This window comes from Takifugu flavidus, chromosome 5 (assembly GCF_003711565.1).
Source record: "Takifugu flavidus isolate HTHZ2018 chromosome 5, ASM371156v2, whole genome shotgun sequence".
Taxonomy (NCBI): domain Eukaryota; kingdom Metazoa; phylum Chordata; class Actinopteri; order Tetraodontiformes; family Tetraodontidae; genus Takifugu; species Takifugu flavidus.
In genome coordinates this window covers 1,013,851-1,035,284 of record NC_079524.1, presented here as the reverse complement: position 1 = coordinate 1,035,284, position 21,434 = coordinate 1,013,851, and the positions used below count along the sequence as shown (strand labels likewise).

The window sequence follows — 21,434 nt, the reverse complement described above, 5'->3', positions numbered from 1 at the left end:
ATTTAACAAACCACAACATTAAACTACAATTCCTGCAACTGGTCAGGACGAAGGAGCTGATTTCAGGACTGAGGGGATGAGCAGCAGCTCCAGAACAAACGACTGAACCGCGATTATGTTGTTAATGAGCTGATCATGTTTCCAGGGAAGGAACGCAGCCTCCGGCGGGATCCGACCCGTCTCTGAGAGGGACGGCAGGTCGTTTCCAGGCTCGGCACCGGCCTCCACACATCCCTGGATCCGACCCGTCTCTGAGAGGGACGGCAGGTCGTTTCCAGGCTCGGCACCGGCCTCCACACATCCCTGGGATCCGACCCGTCTCTGAGAGGGACGGCAGGTCGTTTCCAGGCTCGGCACCGGCCTCCACACATCCCTGGGATCCGACCCGTCTCTGAGAGGGACGGCAGGTCGTTTCCAGGCTCGGCACCGGCTCCACACATCCCTGGGATCCGACCCGTCTCTGAGAGGGACGGCAGGTCGTTTCCAGGCTCGGCACCGGCCTCCACACATCCCTGGGATCCGACCCGTCTCTGAGAGGGACGGCAGGTCGTTTCCAGGCTCGGCACCGGCCTCCACACATCCCTGGGATCCGACCCGTCTCTGAGAGGGACGGCAGGTCATTTCCAGGCTCGGCACCGGCCTCCACACATCCCTGGGATCCGACCCGTCTCTGAGAGGGACGGCAGGTCATTTCCAGGCTCGGCACCGGCCTCCACACATCCCTGGGATCCGACCCGTCTCTGAGAGGGACGGCAGGTCGTTTCCAGGCTCGGCACCGGCCTCCACACATCCCTGGGATCCGACCCGTCTCTGAGAGGGACGGCAGGTCATTTCCAGGCTCGGCACCGGCCTCCACACATCCCTGGGATCCGACCCGTCTCTGAGAGGGACGGCAGGTCATTTCCAGGCTCGGCACCGGCCTCCACACATCCCTGGGATCCGACCCGTCTCTGAGAGGGACGGCAGGTCATTTCCAGGCTCGGCACCGGCCTCCACACATCCCTGGGATCCGACCCGTCTCTGAGAGGGACGGCAGGTCATTTCCAGGCTCGGCACCGGCCTCCACACATCCCTGGGATCCGACCCGTCTCTGAGGGGGACGGCAGGTCGTTTCCAGGCTCGGCACCGCCTCCACACATCCCTGGGATCCAACCCGTCTCTGAGAGGGACGGCAGGTCGTTTCCAGGCTCGGCACCGGCCTCCACACATCCCTGCTGCCGTATAGTTGGGTGTTATTGCACGGACACGTTCCCAGAGTTTAGGACTCTTTGTAAGGCTCATTTTTCTTCATCCTTCCGCTTTAATCGCTCTCCTGTGACGGCCATCTTCGGGATCGGAACCACCTGTGAGGAACGGGAGCCCAAACTCACAGCAAATACAAGAGAAATAGAGGAACAACCACAGAAGTGATTTAAATGGACCCGTCGTCCTTGTAGAGAACAGATCCACAGAAAACAAGCGAAATGCTCCCACGGTAACCGCGGTAACAATAAGACCAGCATATGGGCGTCACTGTCAGCTTTGCACTCTGTCCAACATCCTTCCAGACAACATCTGTTTTCCTGCTCCTCCGCTTTCACATAAAAAGGCTCCAAACGTCTCCGACGTCTCGTTAAATGAACCAGATCAACGGAACCAGGGATGTTCCTACTCTATTTGTTTCTTGCAGTTTTTACCCCACAACACTGTCAAAACAAAGCATAAATCTCTGTTACTGCACCCCTTACCCGGGAACACAGTGATTATTCATGGGGAAAATAATGAGAATGTGTTTCTTCTCAACCAATACTACAAAGAGTGATGATGCAGAGGTGCTGAGGGTCCAGGGCTGTGGAGGTCCACCTAAATCCACCCCAGCCTAAACCCTCAACAAGGCTCCTACATTTAAACAAAAGTCAGCAGTTTGATTGGTCGCAGAATTGTTAAACGTTCCTATTAAGAGGGCAAATGGAAAATATCCACCTCTTAAGATACATATGGCTCTTTGGCCAGTGCTCCATCTCAGCGGTGAAAAAGGGGCGGTGCCAGCTGTGCTCTCCCTAATGCCGCTTAGAAAAAGGGGCGGTGCCAGCTGCGTTCTCCCTAATGCCGCTTAGAAAAAGGGGCGGTGCCAGCTGCGTTCTCCCTAAGGCCGCTTAGAAAAAGGGGCGGTGCCAGCTGCGTTCTCCCTAAGGCCGCTTAGAAAAAGGGGCGGTGCCAGCTGCGTTCTCCCTAACGCCGCTTAGGAAAAGGGGCGGTGCCAGCTGTGTTCTCCCTAACGCCGCTTAGAAAAAGGGGCGGTGCCAGCTGTGCTCTCCCTAACGCCGCTTAGAAAAAGGGGCGGTGCCAGCTGCGTTCTCCGTAACACCGCTTAGAAAAAGGGGCGGTGCCAGCTGTGCTCTCCCTAACGCCGCTTAGAAAAAGGGGCGGTGCCAGCTGCGTTCTCCCTAATGCCGCTTAGAAAAAGGGGCGGTGCCAGCTGCGTTCTCCCTAATGCCGCTTAGAAAAAGGGGCGGTGCCAGCTGCGCTCTCCCTAGCGCCACGTTATGACTGTATGCTGTAGTTCTTTCCAGAAAAGAGCCGATAGTTTCCTCTCTGCTGCGCAGCAACAGAACTGTAATGTCCTGAAGAACCATTCACTCTTCTAATTCAGCATCAGCTCCAGTATCTCATGAAACCAACAGACCGTTCATCCCTTCACCTCTCCTACAGGTGGGCAATGAGTGGAGAAAAAGTGGAGGGTAATTGAGGGAGAAGAAACACACTCTTTTGTTATGTACCCGCAGTGCTGCCAGCAGTTGGATGATGTGATGTATTAAACTAGAAGCATAATGATTTAATATAATATGATGGAATCTTGCAGCTGGGATCAGCTCCAACCCTCCCGAGACCCGTCAGGAGATAAAGGGATGCGTGGCTAGATGAGGGTTTGTTGTAAAATTGCTTAGTAATTGCGATCCCTGTCAATGTATACGCTCATTTATTTACTGAATATTTCTATACCAATCAAATACCACAAACAGCAGAGGCTCTAAACTCGTGTTGCAGGATGCTGTGCACGGTCCCCTTCACCAACAACATTGCACAATAAATGAGGAGGATTTTTGTGCCGACCAAACCAGGAGAACGAGCCTCCAAACTCAGGAATGTACAGTTCTTGTACAAACTCACAGAAAGAGGCTTTTTCTGCTACGTGATGGCCTCTCTCACGCAGCCCTAAAAGACAATTTACTGGATCTGAATGTGGGGAATGAGACGGTCCTCGGCTCAGGCCCGGAAAAATGAAATTACCCAATCCTGGATCGGATAACGAGCCGCTCTCCTCCTCCTCAGGATTCTGTAATGTGGATACAGTAAGTATCATTTGACACAACACAGAGCTGGGGCAAAGGTCAGGCAATAGGGAGCCAACAGCCACTTGGCAAGATAATGAGGCGAGAGCTCCCTTTTGAGTAATAGTGCTCGGTGGGGGGGAAAGGGCCTGATTCGTTTTCGCACACGCTGCTGCATCACAGATGATGACAGGCTCATATTGGGGAACCGAGACTCACGGCTCTGTTGGTAACAGTCGCTGCTTCCTCTGAGAGACTCTCCGTCTCCTCTCTAATGTCCCGGTGATCAACAACCCCAAAACTGCTGCATCACAACTGTTCATTATTCCAGAAGAGAAACGCAGGCCGACAAAACCGCCCTTTCATTTGTCTCGTTAGACAATTAAGTAAAGAATAGAGGAAGTCATTATAAAACTGAAAGGGTGATCATGGTGGAAGTTAAAGGATTCCCCAAGTGACCTTCACCCCCCCCCAAAGGTTATTGAGTGAGTGGCTGTTATAGTTCCCAATGAGCATCCATCCCTGACCATAATCAATAACTCTTCACACAACCGTGGAATGAAATTGCATCTTTGTAGGAGAAGAATGAATGAATGTCCACAGGGTTGTAATGAATTAAACCAAAGCTCCTCCCGTCTTGTCCTGGAACTGCCAAACATTAATCTCTTTTTTAACAAGAAGCGGGCAAACAGCCTGGCAGGCAGGAGCCCCGGGGTGTCAAGGACGGGGGTGGGTGGGTTTAGGTCAGACAGCGCTGACCCCCCGCTGTGACCCGGCCGTGCTGGACGCTCCCTCCCAGTCTCACCAGTGGCAGAGCAGAGCTGCACCGTTTGTCTCACTTCTGTTTCATGAAAGTAACAAGAAAAAGTGTGAAACAGGATCTGTTTAACCACATCCTCATCTAAAGCCATTTCCTTTAACTGAACACCTTAAAGAAAGTGGATTTTGAACTTCCTACCTAGTTCATTCACGAGGATGAAAATCACCTGCTACTGTAATGAAAGTTAATGTTAAAGGTAACGAGGCCTAATGAGTCCCTTTAAAATTAAAACAGTTAATCACAGTAATGATTTTTTTTTCTCACAGTTGGTGGCATCAGTCCTGAAAATTAATGGATCCTCACAATATATGTAAAGATATATCAGTAAAGGCACGCAGGGGCTCTTACTTCACCTTTACCGTCATTCGATAACCAAAAGGATGTGAAAGCAGTTGAAACGAGAGAAAGGGGAGAACAGAACAAAGCGAGAAGCTTCGGCGTGGGGAGGATGGAGACGAGACCGAGACGTTGGTGGGGGAGAAAATCCAGCAACTTAATTAAGACCTTCCAGAAACACTCTCACAGCAAACATGTCGGCGTCCCGCGGAGCTTCAGCGGGTTTCTCGACCCTTCGTGTCATCACCGAACCTGGTGCCAAACAAGCATCGCTGATTTAAAGGAGAAACAAGCTGGTTCCAACCGGTTTCTGACGGGCATCCACCTCAGCTTCAGAGTCACACAGCATCATGAAATCTGCAGCAACAATTCCGCGTCTGCGTGAGTGTTTTCTCAGCAGACGTCAGTCCTGAAGTGCGCTGGTGTGTGTTGGGGCCTCCGATGAGCCATTTCAAGCCCTGCTGAAATGAGCCACGCAGGCGGTCGTCGTATTTTTGTCTTCTAAACTCCGCACCTTCTCTCACATCCTAATGAGTCACCAGGGAGATTCTTGCCATCGTTTTTCTAACTTCTCCCCATTTGACAATTTTCCCAGCGTGACGTTTCCCTGTTTGGGCTGCGGAGGCAGCGGGATGTCTGGCGTGATGAGACTGACTCTGTGTGGCGTGGATTCTTATCAGGATGGTCCCCGTGAGAACGCCCCCTTCTATCTGAGTCAGGCCAGATTATAGATCGGCGCAGTCTTCTCAGATATCGCGCTCAGCTAAACACAGCGTTGCTCTCACACCTCACACCTCGTCACACAAGTGAAAAACGTTTGGTTTTCCTTCCGTTGGAACCAGTGACCCGTGTCAACAACACAAAAACAGACACCGGGGGACAAATTCAGTAATAATTATGAAAGATTTAAGCCTTTTGCCTCCAGCTCAACACATATCAGGGAGTCCAACTATGTTTAGCCACTTTTGACTTTATTATTTGGTTCGTCCACCTTTTGCTGATTACAGCAGCACATCTCACTGACATAGACGATCCAAATGACCAATTTAGGATTATTCTAATCATTTTAACCACTACAGTCCATTCAGGTCATTCCTGACCACTGTTGCTAGTAAGAGTTTACAGGACTCACTAGACACAGTAGAGTGCAAAATAAATGATTAGGGCCCAGAAAATATCATCCGGAAGCCTGCATCAAAGTAACTTAGGTAGTTTTCTCTGTCAACTGGACTGGGTTTCCCGCGGACAAACCCAGTCCAGTTGACAGAGAAAACTACCTTGGATACAATGACCTGGATGACTGAGAATTTACACAGACATCAAAGTAACTTGTATTCAGAATGTCTATTCTGAGGGTCTGATTCCATCCTAAAAGGTGGAGAAAGTGTCAGAATGAAGCACATCTGTTGCTGTGGCCAAGATAAACCAAAGCTTTCATGATCACACCACCAGTCTCATCATCCCTCTTTATTATTTCTTTAAGGGGGAAAAGTGGTTCACTATTAGGTGAGGGCTCTTCCGAGTAAATGATAGAAAAATGGTCGACAATCACCCTCAAACAGCCCCGGGGCGCCTGTGCGATGAGAAGCGCACCACTCCTCCGGCATCCCCCACTAGTTCCTCTGTTTCTGCTCAATCTTCCCTCCCTCTCTTCCCTGCTCCCTTCTTCGATCCTCCTCGCCTCCCCTTTCATCCCTTCTCCGCCGGTTGTGCTCCCTTTTCCGAGCCCATCCAGCATCGACCTCTTAAATGGGAATTTAGGGCACCTATTGCAGAGGTGGATGGAAGCGTCGTGACAGGTGTTGGGGTGAGGGAGCTATATGCACCACGTCTCATCTGCATCTGTTTGCTGCCCTTTTCCAGGCGGAGATACACGATCTGTCTCCCGCGTCGCTCCATCCCTTTGATGCTCCTGCCTGTGCCGTCTCCTTCCCTCTGGGTTTCCCCCCCTCCATTGTTCTTTCTGCATCCACAGGACTGACTAACAGTCCCATCACATGTCACACAGGCAGCTCGGGTTCCACTCTGTTGGAAACTGGACACGACACACCTATGGCGCCTCCACCCCACCTCCCCGACCACACGCACAAGTTTGAAAAAACCCTCATATGAAAGCGTGCATGCATGCAAGCGCAAGTGTATGGAAATACAGTAGGAAAATTCTTTTCATGCAAATGTGAACACGTGCTAGAGTAAAAAAGCAAACACGGATACTCAAAACAGCATTTTCGTGTGTGTGTGTGTGTGTGTGTGTGTGTAGAGGTGAGTGTATACCTACAGTAAGGCTTCGTCCCGCAGCTGAGAGAGGCAGCGCGAACATAAAGACCCCGAACACGTCCCACTGTACTGCTGCTGCTGCTGGTGCTGCTGCTGCTGCTGCTGCTGCTGGCTTACCCTCTTATATGAGACGCACACACACACACACACACTGCCTCACGTTGCTCACACAAACACACATCGACACACACACACACCAAGAACAGCTGTAAGGTTATGGTCGCAAGCCCTGCGAGCCGCCACTTGCTCTTATGCCTCCACACACCTCCCTGCCTCTCTCTCTGCCTCGCTTGCATCACGTCAACTGACAGATAATGAAATGTTTGGAACAAAAACGGGGTTAGAAGTCCCCAACAGTCCCAGCTGCTTAGCCACTGTTAAGCCAATGAGTAAGCTGTTTCTACCCTGCTAATCCTCCCAGACGGACATTTGGACCCTAGGTAAAAAAGGTTAAAAGACCCTGAGGGAGAGAAGAGGAAGTAAAAAGCAGTTAAAAAAACTGAAGTGAATTAACACAGAGAGGAAATAATATGAGGAAAACGGAGGCAATAATGTGATTATATAACCAAGGTGAGCGCAGGCTATGGAAGGACTGGACAGAGTTATCCTAACTCTAAATGAACTGTAACAGCCGTTACATTAATTACTGTCACTTCTTTCTGCAAGACAAATATTTTTTCTGACCAAGTTTACTCCAGTTAAAGATGCTCTCTGTTTTAGTGAAATTACCGCTCACTGCTAATTCATTAATGATGCCAGACAGTTTGTGAGCAGAATTACTCAGGCACGGACGGGCAATGAACCAACAGGAAGCCATTTAATTGTGGTTGCATTGCTGTGCTGCTACAATGCCATGAGGCATCTATAAAATGTGCTATCTTGGAAGATCCTGGGGGGGTGTAAAGCCAAGCACAGAAGTCAAAATTCTACCACAGCATAGACGAGTAATAACTAAAGTGGTGGGAGAAAGAGGCAGAAGAGAGAAACAGGAAGCATCATATGGGGGATCCAGTATGTTGGCAGCCAGAGCAGAGGGTGGAACAACAGAGCAGCCAGATAAAGGCTCTCATGGAGAGCACAGGGGAGCTAATGCAATATATATCCTGCTATTTTTGATCTTTTTTGCTTCCGTAGTGGTGTAACAGGCTATGCCAGAGTAAGCTTTACAGCTGCAGGGAAGTACCTGCTTCCTGTCTCCCTCAAAGCAAATGTCAGACGTGAATGTAGCTCATCATCACCCAAATCTACATTATTCAGAAAAGATCAAGCAAATCCCATTTCATGCTCGTGGTAACACCCAAATACTTCAGGTTTGCAAACAAAGGAAATAAACTGGGAAGAGTCCATCATGGAAGACATGTAACACGTCCTGTATCACAGAAAGATGCCTGAATGCCCCATGTTGCCAAGTCTGCCCCACCAAACCCTGGGAGGAGCACCATCTGCCAGAACTCCCCACACAGTGCAGAGCATATGCACACACCCACATATCATAGCTTCAGTATAAATACAGTCATTCATTTTAGCTACATATATCACGATATCAGTGACAGGGCAGTCGTGATGGGGGCTGCAGCAATATAACCGCATAACATCATTTGATTGGCAGAGCAGCGTTTTGATTGGAGGGAACGAGGTAGATGCTTTATCTGTGCCAGGAACAGCATGCTGGACTCAGCCAAGAGGCAGACAGATGGGCAGGGCAGCTCAGGGAGCAGACGGCGGCCAGCCGGGGACACCGGGGCTCACGTTCGTATCAGCGGTGGCTCGTATACGCCCTAAAGAGGGCGCGCAGCATTTTCTGCAGAGCCGAAATCAATAATTAATCAGACAAATACAAAAGCTACGGTGTGAGCCGGCATACAGTTCTAGCTGTTGAGGGTGGACGCGCAGGCCTCCCCGCTGTCCTGACGCCGCCGCTTTCTCCCTGTCGGCGCCGCTTTGGCAGATCAAAACACGGCAGAGATAACTGAAACCCTTCGGTGGCGTTCAAAGCACCCCGGCGGCCCCAGTGACATTCAGCCGAGCGGACACGTGCTGTGCGTCGGGTCAGGACCGCCTCGCTGCGCCCGGATCTATACACGATCCTCTTCATGTGTCTGGCTCTCGTCACTCGCTGGTTTGCCAGTTCAACTGTTGGCGCCACCCTGATGCCAACCGACCCCCACCAACGCCACGGCTGAAGGCGCCGGGGGCCCGCTCGCATTCACCTTAAATGATTGGAAAAACTGAACCGGATCACCTGCAGTCGTCTGGTCCACTCAGAACCTGCCATTATGCCAGTGCGGTGGTGCCTTCAAGCAATGGGTCAGCAGGCTAAATCCATCTGGGTAGCCAGTAGATCAAAAGGGTCTTCTATTATTGGCTGTCGTGTCCCCTGAATATAAAGGCATGCCGGCTCACAACTCTGTTTGTGTTGTTTGTGGATGCAACCGGCCAGTAAATTACTTCTTCCTTTTAGAATCCTGGCACTCGATATAGAGGAAGCAATAGAAAGTAGGCAGAGAACGCCGTTACATTACTGTCGTAGGGTCAAGGATGGTGGCCAGGACAGACCAAAGGTTCCGCCCACAAACGTGTCGCGGCGTCCCACACTGGAGACCTGAGTGACCAGAGGAGCAAACCTCGGTTTCACCCCATGATTCATCCACTTTTCATTGCATCGGCGCCCACATGGTGACTGCACGAAACCCAAAAGAACACTGTAAACTCTGGCAACACAGAAGCCATCCTTATGAATTCCTCCTTTTTTAATCACTTTTTCCCCCTCACATAAGGTCAGTTATTAAAAAGAGGTTCAAACAACAACATGCTCTCAGTCTTGGTGACATCTGAGACGTTATGAGGGTGACGGCACATGTTTGGATTGTAATAAATTGTGATGCTACTACTCTGATCAGTGTTTTACAGTGTATTTGTACAGTTTTTAATATGATCATCAGAATCATACAGTTAACCAACGGGCCCATTTCAGTTTTATTTGAAACCAATTTTAAAAAGCTTCTATGCTAACGTACCTGTGGCTCTCAGGCAGAGGACAGGTGGGCAGACGCGTGTCCCAGGAGCACGTCAGCTGGAGTGTCAACAGCAGACGTGCACATCAACCAGGAGGGGAATCTTTCTTTGAGAGGAATTCACGCCAGGCCAACGTGCGCGTTACGCGTGCGACCTTGACATGTGGAAACAGGTGTAACAATTAAAAAGAAACTAGAGAAGCAAACCCACAGCTAATGAAAGCAGGTGCTTATTCATGTGAAGGCATGCTGCGAAGCCTTTTTATAGACTCGTAATCATAATCGTGGCTCAGAAATAGCAGCCACCTGTTGGTGGCAGCGTCTGTCAGGCCTCTACTGGAAACATGCAATTGCCTTAATAATAAACGTGAGTAAGAGGTCCATAATCCACAATCCAACGCAGATCACGGATCCTTATTTCAGATTTGATGCCCTCAAACTCAGACGAGGTCAAATGTGCACTGATCCGCCACCACGGGGGAAAGCGCTGGGACAGGAATCAGCACAAGCAGTTTCACTTTCGGCTCAGCGGCAGTAAATGTGCAGGCGGATCTCCAGGTTTCAGTGTAAACAACACAACTGAAGCGGATCCCAACAGAAACAGGCAAAGAACAGAAAAAGAGACAAAAAAAGGAATGGAGGTGTTCATGGAGCAGCTTCCTGCCGCCACCACGAGGGAGACCATCTAAAAATTAATTAAGTCCAGCTCAAGTTCATCCTCATCCGGGGAGAGCTAAGGATGAGACTGTGAGACGGTCCCACAGAAGCGTCTCTGTCTTCAGGGAGGGACTGGTTCATTGCACCGGGGCGGGGGATGGGGGGGGGGATGGGGGGGGGGATGGGGGGGGATGGGGGGATGCGGGGGATGGGGGGACTCACCCTGACGTGTAGAAACTTCCTGTCTGATTCACACTTCTCAATATTACGTTCACCCTAACAGATTTATGTCTTTTTGCCTGATCAAGGATCTAGTTGGAGCTTATGTTGTGGGTCCTTATTTAAATATTGATACTTTACATAAACTTCCCAGAGTTCCTCTTCAGACAGCTTTACTGGGTGAGGGGGGGGGGGACGCTTGACATGGAGCAGAGCAAAAGGAAGTGATTAATGAAGCCGCACGCTGCAGAGCTGAAGTCAGAAAGTCCCCACATGCAGGAAGTGTTTGTCAGCTGAAAGAACCATTAAAGTGACACAGCCAGAAGAGGAGCAGTGGTTCCTGAAGGATCCCATCACCAGACCACAGAGCAGCACCAGCCAGTGAAGAAAGAAACAATGAAGAGCAACAGGAGGACATTAAACACATCAGGACCCAGATATACAACAATAGAGGAGATGCATAAAAAGACTGTAGAAAACTACTGAAGAGCTGAGACGTTAAAGGGGAGCAGATGAACGGGCATAAAGATGCAGAACACCCACACATCTGGAAAACAAACCGACTTAAGAACTCTCAAAAACTGAATTTCTGCAGGACAGATTCACTGAGGCTGCAACAGAAACATCATTTTCACCAGCCAAACAGTGCGCGGCCTCAGCAAACGACACCACAAACGGGAGCATCCAGCTATCAACTTCACTGGTTTATTGTGCCAGTTTTCTGCTTCACTCCTGCGCCAGCAGGTGGCGCTGAGACTCTTCCAGCCTCAGCGACAACAGCAGTCAGTCACAACATGCTGAGTTCAGCCTGTTGGTGCAGGAATGGTGCAGAAATGCAGAGAAGCTGCTCTCCTACTGACATATAAGAGCATCATTTACAAGCTCAACCATCCCTAAAGACTAACAAAAGAACTGAATCTTGACAATATACTAAGTTACTAAGTTACTAAAGCAACTCGATGATCATTAGCCATTATTATTACTATAACTGTCATTTCCCGAAGCCACGTGAACATAATCCCATTCTAAAATAAACAACATGCTAATATGCTAAATAAACAACATGCTATTGCTACTTATACATGTAGTCTGAAAATGAATGTGAATATTTTAGTTTTGTAATAACAGACATCTAACTGTACTTAGAATTACAAAATAGTCGCACAACAAATATAAATACGGTGTTTTTATTGTCAGTGGTGTAACAATCATTTATGGAGAACAACGATCTGACCCTGACACGGCCCCGCGTGCACGTTCCACTAAATTTACAGGCTTTTAGGGCCGGAATAGAAACGACAGAATACAGCAACAACCATCAAAGCAGAAGTCCGGTGCTTCCAATCTTGGAAAACTGGGCCAGAGCACAAGAGGCTACGTAATGAAAAACACGGAGTTTATCCCAGCAGGCAAGAACGGGAAAACGCAGCAATTCTCCGGGTGAACAGCCGGACACACACACACACACACACACACACACACACACACACACCATTCACTCACATAAAATCTATCATTTTTTAAATATTGTTTCAATTTAGCAACGTCAATTATTACGCAAGCATCCTGAAAAGATCCGAATGGGCAACCAGCATCCCAGCATCAACTGGAACGAAAACCACTCATTTAATGAGGAACATCTGGACCTTCCGATGCACAGTCATGCTGGTACCGATGCCAAAATGCACTTACAAATCCGAGACAATTGGATCAGCTTTGTGTACAGGGAAACTCATTTGCAAATATTCAATATGCTCTGACCACCGGGGAAGTGGGGCCACATTGAGTTGCAAATGATCCTTCCACGATTAGCATGAGGAGCAGGAAAACGCGTCCCGCAGCCTTTGGTCGTGTTCCTGGAATGAAAGGCCGCAGCCATAATGTTCTCGTCCACCTGCCTCCACCTGGGTGTGCCTTTGCTTTCATCTGCATCTATAATGGCGTCACAGCTGAGATGTGAGGTTGCTCCATTTCAAGAACATCTGCTTTAGGAACCAGAGGAAGAGCACGAACACATGCAGCTCTGTCCACACGTCCCATCTGCACAGTTCCAAAGATCTTCACATGAATAGATCTTGTGCTCTGTGATGCATCCAGCACATTCGCTTCAAAGTCCACCTGAATGATTGGAGAATAACAGTGATGCTAGAACGTGTGGGGCCGCCTGCATTTACAGAAGCTCTGAAAGACAAATTTAAAACTCCAGGTTCTGAACACACATATGAGGAGATATGAGGAATATTTGGACAGAATCGCTGATTAATGAGTGCGTTTGAATGTTAGCGTTCTCATTGGAGTTGTTAAAACTAACGCAAACATACAGAAAATGGTCCAAAAGGAGAAAATCTGCAGCGTGTCACCATGACACATCGCTCAAACCACCTCAAACTGGTTTCAGTCACCAACTCAATGCAACAGAGCACCGGTCCGACAAATCTGCAGCGATGTCTGCGTGACGTCATGGCGTCAATATGCCCAAAATCACACACACACACACACACACACGCACACACACACACACACACCCTGTAGCTAACAGTGTGATTATTCTGCGCTGCAGATATTTACTGTAACGTGTCACAGGTGACTAGAAATGCCAGTGATGGAATAAGTGCAGGACTGTTAGAACGCAGCTAATACGAAGTGGAACACGTCATCAAATCCTCTCTCGCAGCATCTTTGAAGACATTTACGTGGATAAAACGCTCAGAAGTGTGGGAGGAAGTTTTCAGGCATCGACCACTTCATTAATCACTAATTCACCGCTCCACAGATTCACTGTGTCACCACGTGGGGCTGCTGTGCCCCCCCCTGGCCCCCCCCGGCTGTCACGGATGCTAATATAAACCGCCACCAGGAGCTGTGCCGTCTCTCGGGTGTGGACGCCACGTCCTCCCCATCGCTGGCGGAGAATACAGGTGAGCTACAGAACGCTGTAAAGACTTTCAACACTTGATCACATTTCCATGCAGATGCAGAAGATCCGCCTCAGTTTTACCGTCTCATGCGTCACAATGTTCAGGCCCTTTTTTTGGTTTTGTTCTCTTCATATAAAAACTGATTTTCTCCCAGATGATCAATAAATAAATCTTTCTTATGTGATCTGACATGACCAACCGTCTCTTTTCTTCTTGTTCTCATCTCCTCACTCTAAAACTTGCTCCATCTGCAGGTAGCACCAAGCTCACAGCACTGTGCCCCGACCTGCTGACCTCTGACCCCACTGACCCACCCACCTCTTATCTTATAGATGTATGTTCAATCTCTTCTCTGTCTGCCCACCTCCCCTTCTCCTCCATCTCTGCCCAGCTGGCCATCAGCTGGAGGGTCCCATTAGGGGTCCTGCTCCAGGTTTCTTCCTGTTAACGGGGAGTTTTTTCTTGTGGCTGTTCCGGGTTGGGGGTCAGGCCCTGGGATCCTGAAAGCACCTCGAGGGAATTTTGATTGTAACAGCCCTCCTCCGCTGCCTGGGATGTGGGAAATCCACCAAAATGAAGTCAAAGGTATGAATTAGCATAGTAACACCACGAGTGGATCAACTTGATCATTTGAATCCACTGTGCCAGTGACGTTTGCTGAAGCGGTAACGGATAAGGAACATTCAGGCCCCTTTAAAAGCTAAGTGATTTCTGCCAAACGGATGATTGGTGAACAGAAGTTCTGCCCAGTTTCACCCTGACTAAGCAGTTTCAGCAGCGACACCCCAACAGCTTTGGCTCACACTGCTGGTGACACGCGTGACATGCGTGATGCTCACGTTGCCGCCTCAGTCCGCAGTGACGTGCAGAGGCTCCGGGACGCTCCTGCAGGACGCGCACGTAACTCCCGACCGATCCAAACCGGTTGGTAGTAACGAGGGGATCGGGATACGGCGACATCCAAACTGAGATGTGCTGTCATGTGCACGATCGCGTCGGCCTCTTGCGGTTATCTGACGCGCGCAGAGCCACAGACCGAAGGACGGAGGTGATAAAAACGGCTGCGAACTGCTGACGCGAGCAGCGAGCACGACGCGGCGCCTGAACTTGTCTCCTCCACATTTCCAGGGCGTCCTACAACCCCGTCTTACGTTCTCCCCCCCCCCCCCAGTAAATGATACTCGTGTCGCCACATGCACTTTACTCACCGAATCGCTCGCGTTTTTACGCAGCTGCTCCTCCTCTCCAGCGGCCGAATCCATCACTAGCTTCTCGAAGCACGCGGAGCCGAGGGACGAGCTCTTCTGCTGGTGCAGGATGAGCTGAGATACCGGGAGTTTGGGGCTCCCGTGCGCCGCCAGCTCCGGTTTGCTCCCCGCGGCTCCGCAGGCTGCACCGAGCGGATGCAGCAGCGGCTCCCCGCCGGCGCTGCTGCCCGGAGCCGCGTCGCTCTCATAAGGCTTGTCTCCTTCAAAGGGCGCCGGGGGGGAACAGCAGAGATTCGGCTGAGACGACGAGATCACGCGGTCCAGATGTTTCTTTTTCCGCTTAAACATCCACAACCCCGACTCCTTCTTGCTGCCCTCGGCGCCCCCGGTGGTTCCTCGGCGCTCCACTCCCAGTTTAGGACTCAGCAGGGGCTTGGTTTTCTCCTGGAAATTCTTCCACACCCTCCGCTGGTAGGACAGGGACTCTTGTCCCTTGGCGCCGCTCTGATGCTTCGGGGATTTTTGCTCCATGGTGCCCGTGCAGCAGCCGGCCAGCCTGAACGCACGCGTAAGAGCGGGAGGGGGTCACGGTCGGGGTGCTGGGGCTCCGGGGCCACTTTCACCGACGATCACTTGAGAAACACGCGCAGCGTGGCGATGGAGGGGGTGTTCTTCTTAAGGCGAATCTCGTAAAATGCCTACGCAGACTGTAAATTCCATGTCACGCACGCAGTGTGCACGAGTGATGATTTACTTCTCCTCAGTGGAAGTGAATTGCAGCTCATTCAGTCGCTTCTGCAGGATGAACTCGGATCCTCGGTGATCTCTGCTCTGTCCACCTGCCAGTGTTTGGCCCAAACTTACCCGCTGCTGGGTTCTTGGCGTAGAAATCCAACTGAAAGAGGAAGTCTGCGCCCCCCCTCGGCCAAGCAGGTCACGTCACCCAATAACCGCTGTGACGGCATAATCCAGCCTCGCGCCACCTTTGGGCATGGATGTACTGAGACTGTGTGTGTGTGCGTGTGTGCGTGCGTGTGTGTGTGTGTGTCTTCAATAACATGAGCAGTCTTAGAGAGTTTGGAGATGAAATGAGCTCTTCATCAAACGGGTCGGGCGCTCAGTTCTCTCGTGAATCTTTTCGCCCACGCGCAGCCAAATTCAGCCATCGAGCCGCCTCGCTTCACGTTTCGGCTGTTGGGAGAAGCGCTTCGTATGTGGTTTTATCATATCTTTGCTTCTGGGCCTCGTTCTCAGAGGCGAGTGCACAAGCACGCACACATGCACACGTATCCAGGAGGTCATCCAGGAGGTCACAGATTGACCTTTTGCCTGAAACATGATGAAATTTGGAGGAATTAAATTAAAAAGAGTCGTCTTATAACAGGATGAACTCGGTTCAGGGGGGATTAAACGTGTGCACATTTGTTGTGCGAGACAGGAGGAAATGACCTGCAGGAGCGATTAGGGAGGAAATGAAGACAATAAATCTCCCTTTTGAGATCTTTGACCAACAACGAGCTCCACATCAGTCGTCATTCTTTATGGTCACACCTGGATGGATGTGATGAGCAGGCAAAGATGAGGTTTGCTGCAGGGGCCCATTTAGGTGGGTGTCGAGGTTCCCCTACACCATAAAGCCCGTGTGACCAGGAGGGCGGCGGCGGCCCCGTCAGGCGCCCCGAGGCCCCGTCAGGCGCCCTGAGGCCCCGTTAAAGTTAAGTGGATGGAAACGTGCTCGCTCAGACTGCAGTGAGCCGGCCGTTCCTCTGAATGATCCGCCTCTGGTGACACATCACCAGTTCACAATGTGTTGTGAGAGGACGGATGGACAGGTGCACACACACACACACACACACACACACGCTGTAGCCTAGCTGAACATTTAATGGTGCTGAGTCATGACTGAGCAGCTTTATGGACTGTGGATGGAGAGGGAATTCTGGGATTGGGATGCTGTGCTGATGCCTTCAGCTGTGCCAGATCTCTTCAGAACCTTTGCCAAAGTCCAATCTTGATCCCACTTCCTGTTCCGCAGCAGGTTTTAGAACTGAAATCAGATTCTAATTATTGGTTAACTTATGATGATTTTAGGTGTATGTTGACTGTTTGTTAGTCCCTCAGACTATCGGCCATAAAATGTTCCTGCTTCCAAACATCTGCTGACGATTAATTTAGCAGGATTAGAAAATAGTGAGTTCACATATAAGACTTTTACTTTTAAGACCTTTTCTAATTCAGATTTTTCTTCCTTTTGAGGGTGAAGTTTCCTGCAATCAGCTGTCTGATCTGCTGTTATGTTGCTTCACAAGGCATCATTCCTGTATCAGCATGTCAGGAAAGTCACACACCCACGCACGCACACACACGCACACACGCACGCGCACACACAGACAGGAAAATGTCACACAAATCGTGCTGCAATCGTAACTTTTCCCACATTCTTTTCCATGTTTCACCAGCTCCAAACTGCTCAGCAGCCACAGCAAACCTGAACTGTTGGAGCTGTTCTGGTCCGATGAACCCAAAACTCTGGACACCTGCAGCATGCACGTGAGTACGTGCACAGAGCGGTGAAACCAGGGGGGTATCACAACACTCGGATCAATGTTTCACAGAAAATGATGACAGTATCATTAGTAGCAGTCTTTTTTTTATTGTTATTAGTATAATTTATGTTACTGTTATATTTGTTCTTTTATAGGAATTTTATATCTATTGACAGAAATGGGGAATTATGTGACCTTTCACGTTTTGTTTTTCCATTAAGGTCAACGGAGGGTGAACTGGTGTTGGAAGATACTGTCAGACATTCCAGCTGCGTCACAGAGTGTAACTGACTGATTATTAACCTACCTGTCAGTCGTTAGGAGGTCGGAGCATAAATGAGCACTTCCACATCCCTGATGAAGCTCTGACGTCCTGCAGGGTCAGCAGGTGACCTCTGACCTCGTCTGTTGGGACAGGAGGCTCAGACAGCCGGTTTCCAGCTGATGTGATTCCACCTGATAGAAGGGTGGAAGCCAGAGCATCAGCATCATCATTTTTCTGGGGGGGGGGTCACGGAATACACATAAACAAATGATGTTACATCACGTTACTCACTGAAACAGACCACGGTGCACATTGGTGCACACGACACGTCAAATCAGCATCATTCATTCTCAGCAGGATGAAGCACATTTTGGTGCCGTCGGTGGTGCAGGACAAGGAGAGAGAACGCACACGTTAGCGTGTCCCAAAAACGTTTGGATGATAAAAATGACCTGAATTCAGCAGAAAAATGACATTTCCAGCAGTCATGAGTTTTCTAGCTTTGTAAATTGTACCAAAACACTCTGTCACTCCTGCCAACAACTGGGTTAGCATGCGTTAACTGGGTTGGCATGCGTTAACTGGATTGGCATGCGTTAACTGGGTTGGCATGCGTTAACTGGGTTGGCATGCGTTAACTGGATTGGCATGCGTTAACTGGGTTAGCATGCGTTAACTGGATTGGCATGCGTTAACTGGGTTAGCATGCGTTAACTGGGTTGGCATGCGTTAACTGGGTTGGCATGCGTTAACTGGGTTAGCATGCATCAGCTGGGTTAGCATGCGTTAACTGGGTTGGCGTGCGTTAACTGGGTTGGCGTGCGTTAACTGGGTTGGCATGCGTTAACTGGGTTAGCATGCATTAACTGGGTTTGCATGCGTTAACTGGGTTAGCATGCGTTAACTGGGTTGGCATGCGTTAACTGGGTTGGCATGCGTTAACTGGGTTGGCATGCGTTAACTGGATTGGCATGCGTTAACTGGGTTGGCATGCGTTAACTGGGTTAGCATGCATTAACTGGGTTGGCGTGCGCTGTGCTAACATGAATCTGTGTTTCCTGCCTTGCTAATGTCCTACTGGGGATAAATATGTCACGTCTTGCTTGAGTCCTGTCCTGTGTGACATTTTCAGCCTGTCACAGTGTCGCCTCCGACATATGCTTCATTATATCTTCAACTTGTGTTGATTCACACACTGATTAGCTGATCGCTGATGTGATCGTCAGCCTGTGCCGCCTCTGCTGCTGCGGAAACACAACCCACCTTTCACACAGGCCGCCGTCATAAACGAGCACTGGAAATGAATGTTTGCCGTCGTTCTATCAAATCTTGTATCGTCGTGCTGCTGATAACAGACTAAATGTTGTGTTGGACAGACTTTAAGGTGTTGGAGTGACCTCGGTGACTGATCGTGCATGTCCCTCGTTCCTCGTGGTTTGGTAGTAATTCGTTAAAGCTGATGGATGATTTGTTCAGTAGAAATATCTCTGAGCCCTAAAGTTCAGAGATATTGTTCAATAAAATGTTCCATCCTTTGTTTTCCAGCCCGCTCCTGTCTCCCTCCATCTTCACACCTCCTCGGAACCCTCTCCCATCCCACTTTTCTCACCTATTATCTCAGGTGTGATGCTAGCATCGCTAAGCTCTCTGTTGCCGTGAGCTCTGGGGGATTGGAGACTCATGACAGCAGGAGGGGGCAGAGCTCAGATCAGATGTTGATGTGTGGCTCAAAGAGGTTGAGGTGACGTGAGGAGGTGGGTGCATCAGGACCGTCGAATTCAAACGTTAGCAGAACTGTAGGCTCGCTATCTGATGGTGGCGGTGACAGGAAAATGGTGCGATATTGTTTCTGACAAGGTGCTACACGTTTCCACTCGGTCCCCTCCCCATGCGGGGCCCAACAACCTCCAAACCTGGCAGGAGGTTGGTATAGTTGAGGCTCCCTTTCTGAATGGCCGAAGTTTTCCAAAGGAATTTGATAGCCACAAAATTTTCTTTTTCTTTTTGCGACTCAAACCCACCTCACCTTCCTCTGATCCACAGGATCCAACGTGCCCACGGCCCAGCCACGCACCTCCATGACATAGATGGGGGGGGGGGGGCCTAGCTATCGTACAGTAACCTACCCCAGTCAGCCAATGTTGGACTGGTGGATGGACGGAGGAAACATTTGGTCCGTTTTCTCCCAAACTAAAAAGACTTGCAGCCTTGGGAATTCACCACTATTCACTGTTCACTACTCACCCTCAGGGACACCTTTCACCCTCAGGGACACCTTTCACCCTCAGGGACACCTTTCACCAGCAAGGACACCTTTCACCATCAAGGACACCTTTCACCAGCAGGGACACCTTTCACCATCAAGGACACCTTTCACCCCCAGGGACACCTTTCACCCTCAGGGACACCTTTCACCCTCAGGGACACCTTTCACCAGCAGGGACACCTTTCACCAGCAGGGACACCTTTCACCCTCAGGGACACCTTTCACCCTCCGGGACACCTTTCACCCTCAGGGACACCTTTCACCATCAGGGACACCTTTCACCCTCAGGGACACCTTTCACCCCCAGGGACACCTTTCACCCTCAGGGACACCTTTCACCCTCAGGGGCACCTTTCACCCCCAGGGACACCTTTCTCCCTCAGGGACACCTTTCACCCCCAGGGACACCTTTCACCCCCAGGGACACCTTTCACCATCAGGGACACCTTTCACCCTCAGGGACACCTTTCACCCTCAGGGACACCTTTCACCATCAGGGACACCTTTCACCCCCAGGGACACCTTTCACCCTTAGGGACACCTTTCACCCTCAGGGACACCTTTCACCCTCAGGGACACCTTTCACCCTCAGGGACACCTTTCACCCCCAGGGACACCTTTCACCCTCAGGGACACCTTTCACCCCCAGGGACACCTTTCACCCTCAGGGACACCTTTCACCCCCAGGGGCACCTTTCACCCTCAGGGGCACCTTTCACCCTCAGGGACACCTTTCACCCTCAGGGGCACCTTTCACCCTCAGGGGCACCTTTCACCCCCAGGGACACCTTTCACCCCCAGGGACACCTTTCACCCTCAGGGGCACCTTTCACCCCCAGGGACACCTTTCAGGTGTGAGTGGTGGAGCAGAAGCTCTGCACTGCATGTCCCTGCCATCAACCCGCTGGTCAGCCCGCATCTCTGTAGTGTGTGTGTGTGTGTGTGTGTGTGGGTGTGTGTATGTGTGTGTGTGTGTGGTGTGTGTGTGTGTGGGTGTGTGTGTGTGTGTGTTGTGTGTGTGTGTGTGTGTGTGTGTTGTGTGTGTGTGTGTGTGTGTGTGTTGTGTGTGTGTGTGGGTGTGTGTATGTGTGTGTGTGTGTGTGTGTGTGTATGTGATTAAAATTTCAATTTTAATAAATCTCAGAAGAATCCTGGATGGTGTCCTTCATAAGAGCCAGTCACTGAGCCATGCACACACACACACACACACACACACACACACACACACACACACACACCCACAAACACACACACACACACACCCACACACACACACCCACACACACACACCCACACACACACACAGGCTGCACTCAGGGTGCCGATGGCCCAGGGTGGTCAATCATAGTGATGACAGGACATTAGCGGTGGAGGTGGGTCCACCATTTACCACGGCTATGATTGAAAACCTGAAGAAGTGGGTCACCGCTGCGGTTCTGGTCCTGACGGCATCAGCGGCAACGCAGCAGATCCACAAAGCAGAAGCCACCAGAAGTAAAGACCTGGTAGCTCAGTGTGGAGACGGTGAGGAGAAGCAGAGGAGTTCACTGAAGCTGGACGGTGTTCTGATAGGAGGGGGACACCTTCAGACCCCTGC

General features: G+C 50.3%; 1 protein-coding gene across 28 annotated transcripts in view; it reads right to left on the bottom strand.

Annotated features, from left to right (window-relative positions):
• Positions 1–17,742, bottom strand: part of mctp1a (multiple C2 domains, transmembrane 1a) — a 77,289-nt gene extending 59,547 nt beyond the window's left edge. For 6 of the 28 annotated variants that reach the window (XR_008950567.1, XR_008950569.1, XR_008950571.1 and 3 more), the window contains exon 1: positions 14,761–15,649. Coding sequence is in view for 15 of the 28 variants with exons in the window: in XM_057032904.1 (XP_056888884.1) it covers positions 14,761–15,291 (531 nt within the window). In the remaining 13 variants the exon portion in view is untranslated. Of the gene's footprint in view, positions 1–6,745; positions 6,962–9,761; positions 9,901–14,760; positions 15,655–17,613 lie in introns of those variants that run through there. The other 22 variants (XR_008950575.1, XR_008950572.1, XR_008950574.1 and 19 more) reach the window with 14 other exon arrangements.
• Between the last annotated feature and the right edge of the window lie 3,692 nt (positions 17,743–21,434).